General features: G+C 42.9%; 1 protein-coding gene across 1 annotated transcript in view; it reads right to left on the minus strand.

Annotated features, from left to right (window-relative positions):
- LPGAT1 (lysophosphatidylglycerol acyltransferase 1) overlaps positions 1 to 6,882 on the minus strand; it is a 70,395-nt gene extending 63,513 nt beyond the window's left edge. The window contains 4 exon segments of the mRNA XM_081025860.1: positions 5,125 to 5,389; positions 6,271 to 6,294; positions 6,296 to 6,437; positions 6,685 to 6,882. Of these exon segments, the coding sequence (XP_080881986.1) occupies positions 5,125 to 5,389; positions 6,271 to 6,294; positions 6,296 to 6,379 (373 nt within the window). The 5' untranslated portion in view covers positions 6,380 to 6,437; positions 6,685 to 6,882.
- Between the last annotated feature and the right edge of the window lie 7,062 nt (positions 6,883 to 13,944).

A 13,944-nucleotide genomic window follows, 5' to 3' on the forward strand; every position in this document is an offset into this window, starting at 1 on the left:
TGTTCTCTGTAAGAGTAGAGACTTAAGGAAGTAGGATTTTTATGAAATTTACAGTATACTAAAATACTTCCGTAGCAGCAACAGAATATTTTTAACCTCTTGCAGACATCAAAACTATGATATTGCTTTCAGGTGTTAAAGAGTTGTAGCTTTGGAAAGAGATTTCATGACTCAGAAAGAACATGTGGGTAATAAAAATCAAGAAAAACTCTAGGAATATTGTATAAAGATCAATAATAGCTCTTTAAATACAAAAATAGACCTGTAACGTCAACTCAGTTAATGCTTAAAGCGAAGTAACTGTGAAACCTGTGTTTCAATTTCAACATCAGTAACAGAAGGAGGGACGATAATAATAAAATCAACCAGATAAGATTGTTGTGAGCATTAAATGACTAAAACACTTAGAATACTACTTGGTTTATATTTCAATAAATGTTAGCTAATATCATCACAAAGATATAAATTTCAACTGACACATTAAGTCTTTTAAATCTATTATAATTCTTGATGATAGCCCCACAGAGAAATAGTTCCCTACAGGAAAAAATAAAGGAATTTAAAACATCTCCTTCCTAAGTTCCCTATTCCCTCTCTGCTACCACCTACCACTGATGGGAGAGCAGGAGCTCTTCCTCTTTTATCCAGGTACATCTCCATGAGAGCATTATACCAGGATGTTTTCATTGTTGGTGCACTGTCTTCCCCACCAAGGCTGCTGTGAACTCCTTAAAGTCAGCGATTACGTCTTGTGCATCTCAGCCCCTCCAGGGTACCTGTTCCCACACATAACAGAAGCTCAAGAAAGGTGTGTTAACAAATGTGGTACTATAGGATATGTATTTGTATGTATGTGTGTATGTGTGTGTGTGCATGTGTGTGTGCATATGTATGTGTGAGAAAAACATGATCCAGTTCAGAGTTTCTATTTTGTGGATCGCAATGCCCTTGATATCAGACCTTTCAGGGAGGTAAGTAGCTAAGGCACCTTAGCTGAGACCAAGAAAGAAGGGATCATTCAAAAAGTACTTCAGATGCTATGGAACACTCTGAGAGCATCAGGCAATGAACTTGTCTCTACAGGAATAAAAGAAGACACATCTCTATCTGTAAAGAGCTCACAGCACAGTAGGCACAGAGCAAGTAAGGATTTCGCCCCCACGAGTGAGTAGATATGCCAAAGTTAAAGCTAGATCAAGACATCTGATTCCCAGAGTTGTAAATTGCAGTGCTCTTTCCACTAGAACAATGCCTTTCAAATGTTGACAGGGCTCACAGTAAAAAACGCATTCTGTAACACTACTCGGTATAGGTACCCACATTTCTGATCTTTTGTATTTAATTCTATTCTATCTCACTTTTTAAAAACGTTCATCTTGACACACTAAATTAGTTTATGACAGAAGTGGGAAAACGCTGCATAGAAGATAAACTTAAAAAAATTTCTCTAGAATTTCAAGGTCAGATATAATTCCTAGTATTTTTTCTCACCCAATGAATTTGCATCCCAGTAAAAAACACTATCAAATAATCAAATAACCCACAAAGACTAACATAGAGCCATGACAGCTGTCCCTTGGGGAGTGGGAGGAAGCTAAACCTAATCTCCATCAGCTTTCCCTAAAGCCACCCAAGTGAATACCCAATCTAAGGGAAATAGCATTTGTTAAGCAAAATCAGTTTGGTGGCAGTTCCCTGACACTCCAGCTCCCTTTCAGTTAAACTTTGGCCCCAAAGACTGCCATCCTACATAGAAATTCTGGTGCCCCCATTTACAATGAATACTTTTTTAAATGACTTTGTGTAAGAGACTTTAATTAAGTGTTTCTGAGTGGAACAATGAATTTATTAAAATAAGTGAATGAAAATCAAAAGAAACTATTTTAAATAAACATTTTATTTCTAAACAAAAAATCTCTCTGAAATTTGCCAATCTTCATTTAAATTGGAGGGAGGGACTGTACTGATTTATCCCAGCTCTGAATAAAGCAGAAGTAGATCATTAACTGAGCCGGAATCTCTCTTTTGGTGTGCCCTTGAAATATCAGAGCAAAGGCAGTGTACAACTCTTCCTCAACGTGAGATGTTTCTACAGCACTTCCCACTAAAGGAAATGTTCTCAGAGTTCTTTCAAGAAATGTGTCCCCACATGATGTAAAGAGCTGGTAAATAGTAAGAAACCAACAGAAAGACCAGAAAACCCCTTTCCATCTTCTCTGTCCACAGGCCATACTCCACCTCTGAGAAGGCAAATTAAGTACAGGAATATTCATTCAAGTTCTCGGGCTTACTAGCCTCACTATTCTCCATTCTCATGAGGCCCATGTCTGAGATTAAAGGACTAATTTTTGTGACGTTTGCCTGAAATTAGAAGACAATTTTATAAAACTTAAATAAATCTTCCTGTCTTCCCTAAAAGATATCTGTTTAGAACTATGTTTTAAAAAATATTCTTTTTATAAAGATAAAATGCTGCATTTTTCCTAAGAAAAAGGAGAAAGCCATACTTACTATTTATCAGCTCTGTCCAACAGAACTTTCTGTGATGACGGATGTGTTCTATGCCTGTACTATGCAATAAAGTAGCCACTAGCCACCTAGTATAGAGCACTTGAAATGTGGTTGGTGTGACTGAGAAACTGAATTTTAAATTTTATTTCATTTTAATTAATTTAAATTTAAATAGCCACATAGACTAGAAACTACCATACCGGGCAGCGTAGAATAATTAACGTAAGTTCTCAGAAGCAGAGCTGTGTAATTGACTTGTCTTGGACTGAATGCCACATTTTGAAAAAATGATATTCTACACCAACATTCACTTTCCAGCCTCCTAATTAATATTTAATTAATTAATACTTAAGATTTTTCCTAGGAAGTGGTTTTCAACAAAGTTTGGCAATTTTTATTCTAAAACATGAACAGATTAGATCTGCTGAGAATTCCTTTGGCAATGTTCAATTTTCCATCTGTGAAACTTAAGCATAGAGAAAGGGAAAAAAAAACCTTATGCTCATCCTCCTGATACAAAGGGAAAAAATGAAACACATAAATCCATACAAAGGCTAATATAACCTCTTAGATGCTTTTATGGGTACATTTGCTCACCAACCCCTACTTCTTTAGATCCAGTGGTGGCTTTCAACAAAAGTCATTCACACATTTGTTTGAGCTCTTAACTGTGTTCTGGTATGATCAGACCATGACTAGATCCTCTGAAAGTATTCTACTTATAGAAATACCATGTAAAATAAACACACTAAAATATTCTATGCTTGAATGAGATGAACTGATCACATGGTCAAAACGCAGTAGCCTAAAGAGAGCAGATGCTTCAGAGAGACTAAAATATGCAGATCCTTGCCAAGACCACTTTCCAAGCAGGTGGCAAACGAAACTGTGCAGTTCTACAATCAACAGGGAAGAGACGCCCCAAGAAAATATGCTTAAAAATACACTGCAGCCATGCTGTGGCCATAGATAACTAACTTTCACTTCAAGCAGCACTTATAATTGCACTCCTTATAATCTCAAGGTCAATGCCAAATTAATTTTTTCAGCTTCTCACTTTGTATGCAAATGTACCTCACACACATCCAAGCACAAACATTTCGGTAATTTCATCGTGTTTAAGGAGAATGAATTTCTAAAACTTGTATCTCAAAGTCCTATGGGCTCATCTAAAACAAGCAAACGTAAGTATACTGTACAAAGAACAAAGCCACTCATACCACACAGCATATTTGGGGAAGCCCAAACAGAGCAAAGCAATTCTAAAACAGCAGTGCAATTCAGGTAAGAATTCAGCACCACAGATGAGAACTTCTTTTTCTCTACCACCACTACTGCTACCACGAGGGCCTAAAAGAGGACTAGAAGCTACTGTATCCAAAAAGCACTGAGATATCAACAAGACCTACATGACAAGGAAGCAATGTGTACAGTACCCAGGGGCTTCCAGTCTTGCAGAACAATAAATGGCATTGCCAGGAGAAAAGGCTTCATCTGAGAGCTCTCTGACCTAGCAAGTCTGTCAGACTCCGTAACACCTGGGTGCTGTCAGTCCTTTTCTGTGTACAGATAAAATCTGCAGATGCAGCCTGGACAAGAAAGAGGGAGACAGAGGATTTAAAATGGGGAACTGCCATGCTGTTCCACCCTGAGAGTACCCGCCTCACTCTTCCAAGCTACGAACTACAGACTCACTGACTGCAGCATGTACAGCACGATCTCTAAGACGCCTATCAGTTATAAAATTCTAGGATAAAAGTCTCAATATCTTCAGACAAGTGCTAGAAACCTCACTGCTTTTTTCATCATCCTAATCCTCAGGGGGGAAAAGTCAAATAAGTATAATACACAGTCCAGAATTTTCATAGCAGAGGCACAAGTTCTCAAGGCACACAAGGGTTCAAAACAAAAAAGAAACACTACTTCTCATGTAGCCCTCTAAAAGTCCACTTTGGAATAGCCTTACTCCTGCTTCCCAATACGCAAGTTAAAGGGAGACATAACAGTGTACTTAAAGACACTCAGAAGATAAAATAGCTTACCATGGATAAAACCTACTTTTTATATTTAATATTCTAATACAGATTTGAGATAGAAAGATTCTAGTAATCAAAAGAAACATACATAAAAAAGGAAAGCCATTTTCAGTTTGGCTTAAAATGTTAACAGTACAACAGTACATTAAATTAAAAAACTTATAAACTATTTTGACACAAATAGGGCTCAGTCCTTTTTCGAAATTCCCCATGTTTATGGGCTCAATATCTTACTTCTTCATTTTATAAGACCTCAAGCCCCATATAACCCAGTCCTGTTTCTCTAGCAGAGCTTTTGCAGACTGGTCTTACTAAATGTCAATCACATTTAAAACACATTATTGAAAACAATTACCAATATATAATTATGAAACTGTAATTCTGAAACTATCATCCTTAATTGAGATTCTAACGAAAAACTCAATGGCCTTGTTTTCTATTTATGTTTTCAAGAAGTCAAAGCCTAAAAGCATCGTCAACTCAAAAGTATAAATATATATTTCATCATGGCTCCTGACTTAAACATAACATTACAGATTTGGTCTTATGCATGAAACAAAAGTGCTCTCGCGCTTACCTGTATATCCAGCATACCATCCCCAAGAAGCCACCATTCCTAAAAGCCATTTATACATGAGTCCTTCAATATACCAGAAGCGCTTACTGTCCAGCATTCGAAGGGGCTGAAGCACAATCACATAGCAGATGTAGGCTGGGATTGCAAACACGTTGTTGGCGACCATGAAGGCAAACCTCAGCAGGGCTTTCACCAAGATCCAGACCAGCGACGGCGCTTCTTCCAAAGTCACGGCCATTCTCACATTGGAGTTCGTCCTGTCTTTCTGAGGCGAAAGGAAAATTCATTTAAAAAGGAAAACGCATTACACACATCTAAATAGTTACCGACATGGAAATCATCTCCAGCACGCACGCACACACACACACACACACACACACACACACACACAAAACCCGAGTCTAAGCCTTCCCGGTGTAGTACCTCGGTGATCTCTCCGGGAAATTCCAGAGGGGGACAGAGAGCGAGGGAGGAGGAGCCGCACAAGGTCAAGGGAGCTGTTCACAGAGGCACAGGGTATGTCATAATATATTTAGCAAATGATAATGCTATTCCCACTAACTACTCGGTGGCCGTCCCCGCACCGCGTCTCACTGCAGTCTGCTGTTGCACTTGAAGGAAGAAAAAGAGACCCACTTGCTTCGGTCACCCTCAGTATCTGCACACTGCCGACACCAGGGACAAGAAGCTGAAACGGGGACCTCTCGATCCGACTCCCCAGATACTGTGAACCCGGTACCCTCGCCACCACCATTCCGGCGTGTTGATTCATTCCTTCCATAGGTGGCTAGCATGAGCGAAGAGTTACACTAAACATGTTCACTTGGGGGGTTAGGGTTTCCCCTTTTTTAAGAGAGAAAAGAGAGGGGCCTAGGAAAGGGGCAGAAAGGGGAGAGGAAGAAGAGTAGGGGACACTAAGGCGAAAGGGGGAGGGGGAAGGGAGCAAAAGCCAGAAGGAGGTCAAAGCACGGGGGCCGGCGATGGAGGGAATCACGTCTCCGACCAGAGGACCGGGGAGCCTGGCGTGACGGAAGAAGCGAGGAAGCACAGGCGACTCCAGCGCTCCGGGGGCGGGAGGAGCCGCAGCGGTTTCCGCGGGCGTGGACAGGGTCGGGGCGGCGGTCTCGGCCCGCGCGCCGGGCTCACCTCGGCGGGCGCGGGCGGTGGAGCGCGGGGGCGAGCGGGGCCGGGGCCGGCGGCCCGGGGCGCGGGGCTGCGCGGCGGCGGGTGTCCCCGGCCGAGGGGTGGCGGTCATGGACGCGGCGGCGGCCGAGACACGGCGCGAACGGGCGCCCTACTCCCCGCGCGGCTGCCTGCGGACAGAGGGACGGCGGGGACTCAGAGGCCGGACCTGTCACTGGGGCGGGTCCCGGGAGGCGGGCGGACGCCCCGCGCCCCCGCCTCCTCCTCGGGGCCTACCGCGCCCTGCTCCCTCGTGCCGCCGCCGCCGCCGCCTCCCGGGAGGCACGACGACGACACCGCTTCCCCGCCCCCCAGCGCCTCCCCCGGCTCGGCTCCGCCGCAGCCCCGCGGCCTGCGCCCGCCGGAGCCGGGGGTTACCTCGGGCTGGCCGGGCTCCGGCCCAGGCTACCGGAGCCGGAGGAGCCGGAAGAATGCATGGCCGGCGGCGGGGCCGGCGGAAGGAGGCGGCGGCGGGGCCTGGCCCCGCTCCGGCTGCGGCGCGGCCCGCGCGCGTCCCCGGCGGCACGGAGACTCGGTCCCCAGGGCCCGGCGGCGGTCGCCGGCTCTGGCGGGGAGGAGCGGGGAGGCGGGGAGGAAACGGAGGGAGTCAGGACTGCGGCGGAGCCGCCCCCAGAGCGCCCTCTAATGAGGGCGCCGCCGCTCGGCCCGCTCGGCCCGCTCTCCCCGCCGCCTCGCGCGCCTACGACCCCGCAGGCCGGGACCTCGCCGAGGCCAGCAGGGCGGGAGAGGGCCGCTCAGAAGGGTCTAGGAAGGAGCACAGCGCTTACACCACGCGAGGGGCGCTTTGGTCCACATTGAGAGCCCCTTTCCGGGCAGAACAGCCGGTTTTCATTGTGAGGGCTCTGTCGTCCGGCGAGTGGATCCCTGTCCAGACCGGGAAGCGGTCTCCCCGAAGACCGAATGTCCTCTTTTCCTCCCTCATGCAACCCCGTGGCTCTCAAGGCTTTTCTTCGGAACCTCTCCACTGTATTCAGGTCTAGAGGTTTAAACTAGACTTTCGATCTAGAATTTCAATAAATTCATTTTAAGTGCCAGAGTTCTTGTTTCTGGAAAGCACCCGAGGCCTTAACGGCAGCTGCAGTTCCCCGTCCGACCTCCCACCTCCACACCCCTCCAAAAAAAAGGAATCCAGGGGGAATGAATGGTCTCCAGAGAGACACTCAAATTTAGTCAAGAAGGGACAAGCACTTGGGCAGCGCCTGCTGTTGAGTAAGGGATCAAAAACGGTGGCCATAGGAATCCCCAGCACAAGCTCAGTCACTCCTGGGACACTCGTTGCATTGTGTTCCAAGGCTGGACCACCCAAAGGAAAACAGAGGAATAATAGCTCAATGTCCTGCCCACCTGAACATTCTCAAATGGGCCGCATTCATTTCAGTTAAAAAATAAATCAATGTATCAAAGCTTGTTATATCCCTTACTCACATTGGTAAATGCGGGTGGGGGCAGTTTTTACACGTTCCTAATGACCTGCCATATTCAATCAGAGTACCACCTATTCTGCCTACTTTGAAAATGTTTGTCACTGTGTTTGCTTTGGACTCTCAACTAACGCAACATCTCTGTCGCACTTCGGCTCCTCTTTGGTCCAGAAGTGAAGGAAAAATAAAATCACCTTGTACCGGAAGAAAGAATTCTTTCTATCCCCATTCCCTTTGGTGATGGGGAAATACATGAAAGCACAGAGCCTGGCTGAAATAATTCATTAGGTTCTTTTCCAGTTAGTATTGGTTTTATTTATATATGTTATTTATCTATTTCACTAGTGCTATATTTTAACTGTGCAGGGCTTAAAAAGGCACAGGCCCCATGAGAGAACTTTCCATGTATGTTCAAGTATAGCAATAGAAAGGTTAGATGTGCCCCCTTTCTGTTCCCTGTATTCCCTCTGAGAATTTATGCAACAATAGCATCTTTAAATCAATCTTGTGAAAGAAATAACATGTACTGCAGATTATTGTTCAAAATATGTCATTATATTCTTAAATAAGATAGTTGAGGCACATATATCTTCCAAGAATCCAGAGTGAACCCCCTAAGGATCCATTGAGCATTCCCCCATATGCTGGTAAACACTGGCTGATACCTGGAGAAATAATAACCTACCCTGGGATGTATATCTGGTTCCTGGATCACAGAGCATTTTCCAGAGTGCCAGATACACCAGCACTGGCTGAGATGTAATTAGTACCAGCCAGCCAGGCCCAGAAAACAGCCAGAGGTTGGGTAGGACCTTGCACAGTGGGTCTCAACATCACTTGGGGTGCAAAAACATCATTTGGGGTGCCTTAAAAGATAGATTCTTGGGCCTTATAACAGAAAATGTTATACTCTACATGCATAGAAGCCTGGGAAGCCTGGAAGTAGCATAGGTCATTCTGATACAGGTAGTATAGTATGCAGACCCTGCTTTAAGAAACCTTATCCTGGAGGTATCCTGAGATAATCACATCGTTTTCTAGACCCTTCATAATTTTAAATCATTTGTTTATATCTGTTCTCATCTGCATTAGTTTGCTAGGGCTACCATAATAAAATACCAAGGACTGGATGACTTAAACGACAGAAATTTATTTTCTCACAGTTCTGGAGGCTGAAAGTCCGAGATCAAGGTGTCAGGAAGGTTGGTTTCTTCTGAAGCCTTTCTCCTTGGCTTGTAGATGGCCACCTTCTCTCTGTCTTCATATGGTCATCTGTGTGTGTGCATGGGTCCTGTGTCTCTCTCTCTCTTTGTGTTCTCATTTTTTCTTATAAAAGCAGCAGTGACACTGAATTAGGGTCCCCCTCAAGACCCCACATTACTTACCTTTTTCAAGGCCCTATTTCCAAATGCAGTCACATTCTGAGCTACTAAGGGTTAGGACTTCAATATATGAATTTTAGGGGGACACAATTCAGCCATAACATCATCCTTCTACTGTTTACACTGCAGAATTCCTCCATTTAAGTAGCTCCTCACAGAAAGGATGTGGAAGCCCTCATTTTGATTATTTCAGCTTTTCTACTCTTGACTGGCTCCATCCTCATTAGGCTTTTCTTGAAACTAAGCAAACAGAGCAGTACAGTATGTTCCAAGTGTAGATATGCCTTTTATCCCCCCAGGGTGAATGAGGGGCCTTATCTTTTTAACTTTCTTGACTACTGGAGCACTTTCAGTTTCAAGATTATTCAGTACCTACAATGGATAAGAAACTGCATTTGGGCTGACTTCTTCAGGGTACAATATCACATGACGTATATATTTCTTACATTTCAGAGTTCATTTTCGATATATAGTTTGAATTTTTACCTTATATATGCTACCTTCCTCTTGCCTATACCTTTTTTTTAACCCTCAACTCACTTAAGGCAGCCCCCTGAGATTTCTCGATGGCTTATTTCCACAACACCACAGGCAGACAGATGTATAAATGCTTTGAATAACTAATAGGAAGATGGGGAAGGTAGGGTAGACAGATCTGTAGAAATCAAGGACCTTCTTCAGTGGCTAATAAGCTTCTAGTCCCCTATGTTGCTATCTTAGAGCCATGTTTATCAAAACACCAACATTAATCAAGTCAAGAATTTCAGAGCCCTCACATATACCCCAGTAGGAGAAAAAGGAAAACAGATCCCACCTATAGCCACAGGCATTATAGTTTCAGTTTCAAAAGCCCACATTTGAACCACAAAAGGATGGACCTTTGAAAGAGAAATATGATTTCTCACATTTCCAGGAGTCCCCGGACATTTGAAAACAATCTAACCACAACACCTTAGAAGGTTTAATTCCACCCATCTGGTCCACATACACACAACAAATTAGGTTATAACCAGGGAGGGGCTCCCTTGGGCAGAAGAAACCACCTGGGCCTTCTCTTTTTCCTAGTGGCAATTATAAAAACATTTCGCCAGTTTCTGCACTGAAGCTCCAATGAACTGTTTCCTCTCTGCGGGGAGACTTCATCAGCAGTGTTGTGAATGTGCAGTGACTTGGCACATCACTAGAAAGAGTGGCAACCTAGAAATTAGCACCCCAAGAGAGTCATGCTTTCTGTTGTCAGATTTAACTTCAAACAAAAAGGGATATAAATATATATATATATATATATATATATATATATACACACACACACACACACACACACACACACGCACACACACACATATATACACATATATAATATAAAAATTGTTTTTTCTTCTATGTTAGTATCAGTTATCATTTTATATAAAATGTATTAGGGCTTATAACCTAAATATTTTTTAGACAAGTTGGATCAAATCATTATGGCTTCATTGCAGCTTTATTGAAACCATGTCATCAACTTTTCATTAACAAGGTTGGCCCGAAGCAATATTAAGTAAACAATTCTCTCTTCTCCTCTGTGTCCTTCTCCTCTTCAACTAATTTCCCTTTTTTCTTCTTAATACTAAAATGATCTCTAATTCCCAAAGGGCACTAAGGGCCCCACCTAAGACCCCGACTCTCTCAAAAGACAACAGTCAAAGCTAGAACCTTCTTTTTCAACTGTCCAATGTTGCATTTCCTTGGTTTAGCCCTGTCTTTCCTGCCTGGTGTGATAGACCAATTCATGTTGATATGCTTATGGCTAAAAACCGTGTTACCTCTTCCTAAAGTATGAACATTTTATAAAGAACCTCCTAAAACCCCCCAAACCTTAATGCAGTTCTAGTGGTAAACTCTTAGGTATTATATATATAGTGGATGAGTATTAAGATATTTTGGAGAAGGCTATTTCAGCAAGTTTCTTCACTGACAGAACCTATGAAGTCATGTAGTACACCTATAAACAAGTCAAATTCAGATTTAAAATTGCATTTTCTTAACCTAAGAACTAAAATAATGACATGTTATGTCTGATTAAATTAAAATAATAATAGCTGATATTTACTGATCACTTTCAACTTCTAGGCCCTGTTTTCAGCATTTTACGTGCATTAACTCATTCCATCTTCACAAAGACCTTACAAAGAGTATATTGTTACCCATATCTTACAGATGGAGAGATGAAACAATCTGCCTTAGGTCACTCAGCTAGTAAGTGGCAAGGCTGGAACTTGAGCCCACTAGAGCCCACACTACTGACCACACTGTACAGTGACTTTCGAGGAGACTGGTAGGAAAGCTCTTCTCCACCGAAAGAGAAGTAGGATGTTTCAGAGGACGCTACTCTTTTCCAGTCTCACCTCTTATCACTCTTTCCTCACCCCTCCCTGTGCCCCATGTACTGCCCTCCCCCACTCTCCACTGTTGTACTAGCCACAGTAAGGTACTAACCCTCTTGAAAGGACGTACTGTGCAATGTGACACATACAAGCTCATGCTTTTCATATTCAAGCTTTTCCCTTTTTTGTGTCTATTTGATCACTTTCATCCCTCATGGTCCAGCTAAGATATCAAAGGATCCATACCCCCATTCCCACCCCCACTTCAGAATTCACCGTCTTCCTCCATATATGTATGGTTCTGTCACAATACTGACCACATGATAACAAGCCTGGATGTTTTATATCTCAGGTTCTCTACTGAGATTAGGGGTTCCGTATCACCTGTCTTTCTGATGATTATCTTCCCAGTGTCTAGCTTACTGCCTTACGTGGTGGAAACAAATTTTGAATTCAGTGTTTGTTTAATTTATTCAGCTTGAATAATTTCTTTTCATTTTTTTAGGTTGACAATAGGATACCTTGAATGGTGACATCATCATCATTACCCAAACCATACACAGAAGAAATAAAGCTGCTAGCACTTCATTTTAAAATGCACTTCAATCTTTTAAAAATGACTGTTTCAATAATATTCAGTGGCTAGAAGTATCTCAGTGGAATCCCTAATTGTACAAAATACTATTACCTCTTTTATTATTAAAATATCTTCCTCTATTCTCAAGTTATCACCTAACTCCCAATCCAGCCTAGATAATGTGGGCATAGTACTTTTCTTAAAATACCATTTTTAACATTTCATTTTCCTCTTCAAGTTTTGACGTTGGTTTTCCATGTCCTAACATATCAAGTTTGAATGTTTCTATCTGGTTTGCTTCAGGGCCCTCAAGACCCGATTCCTCACTCATTATTTGCTTCAGGGCCCTCAAGACCCGATTCCTCACTCATTATTCTAGAGTTTATCACCCAACAGGCCATGAACACTGCTGTGACTCAATTAAGCTTACGTAGCAGAGCTGGCACTTCTAAGGCAGCAGACTGGTTTCCTCCATTTACCCCACACTATTATTACCATTTTCAATGAGTGCCATGAAGTTAAAGGTTGGGAAACACTGTGAAATTCTATGTCAATTCTCATTGACTTCCCAATCAACCTCCTCTACCTTTAAATGAGTCCATTCCATAGCTTCATTTTGGCTGTTTCCCTTACTTGGAATGCCATCCTTCTTTCCTTCTCACCATATTTCAATAGCCAGGAGAAGCCTGTCTGCTTGTCCAGGACTCCAGAGTCCCTTTTCTGAATAACTGCTGCATTTATAGAAGCACCACAGCACCTCAAATTAAGTTTCATTCTTTGCTTTCACAGATTCCTTCTTTCACAATTAACTGCCCAGTTATGAACCTGCAGTTCGAGGAGGTCTCAACATATAAACTGTTCAGATTTGAGAAGTTCCAGGTGCATAGTTTCATGGTACTCACTCAGACTGCAGATAAGCTCCATCTCTCTCTTACTCTGCTGCTCCTTCAGTAGCTTGATCCTTTCCATTTTTTCTGTCCTCCCAAGCTCACATGCCAATTTAAAGCAAAATCCATTTTCTTCAGCCTCTCTAGCTTGTCAGAAAAGCTAGGTCTTCTTAAGATCTGGTGTTACCCTTAATTTCTGAACAAAACTGCCCTCCTCACAGTTACCTGAATTCCAGCTTGGCAATTTCCCTGGACTCTGTTTATAGAATTTCCCAGCATAGACTTGTTTTTGGAAAACAGTATACTCTGACAAGCTGCTTTGAACTAGCTTCTTCTCCCTTTCCTCTGCCCTCACCTCCATCCTCAGGAGACCCATTGAAATTGTATCTCAAGCTTTCATTCATACTTCCAAGTCCTGCCATTGACAACAAGCTTCTAACTTATTCTGGAACATTTTATCTCATAAGTATCCTGTTTCTGGGTTTTCCCACAAATTAAAAAAAACAAACAAAAACCCGCTGGGGTATCTTTGTTCTGGTGTTGAGGTGGTGAAATTTAGTGATGTTTGATAAGGAGAACAATTCCCCTGTAGAAAAGGAACACAAGATAACTCCACTTATGAACAAAGGAAATAAGGTGTGGAGAAGTTATATGGTTTGTTCATCATAGATTGTATCAGAAACAGGGCTGGTGTAGAATTAAGCTCCTCCGGGTTTACCCAAGACCTTCATCATTTTAGCACTCAAAGTCCCATATCCCAGGAAACTCCTTAGTCCTGGAAAACGGCTGGTGACTCGATGTGGTCCTCTGACTCCTGGGTCCCCATTCAGTCCCTTAGCCAGGTTACAGAGGTCCAGTTCCCTGTCTACTCCACCTTTTCTGTGCTACACCTGCTGCCTGATGATCTGATACATCAGAGGTTAACAAGCCATTCAGGGCTGATAGTGTGTTTAATGTTTCCTCTAAAGCATATTACCTGTCCTT

This window comes from Rhinolophus hipposideros (genome assembly GCF_964194185.1).
Source record: "Rhinolophus hipposideros genome assembly, chromosome: 19".
Classification (NCBI taxonomy): domain Eukaryota; kingdom Metazoa; phylum Chordata; class Mammalia; order Chiroptera; family Rhinolophidae; genus Rhinolophus; species Rhinolophus hipposideros.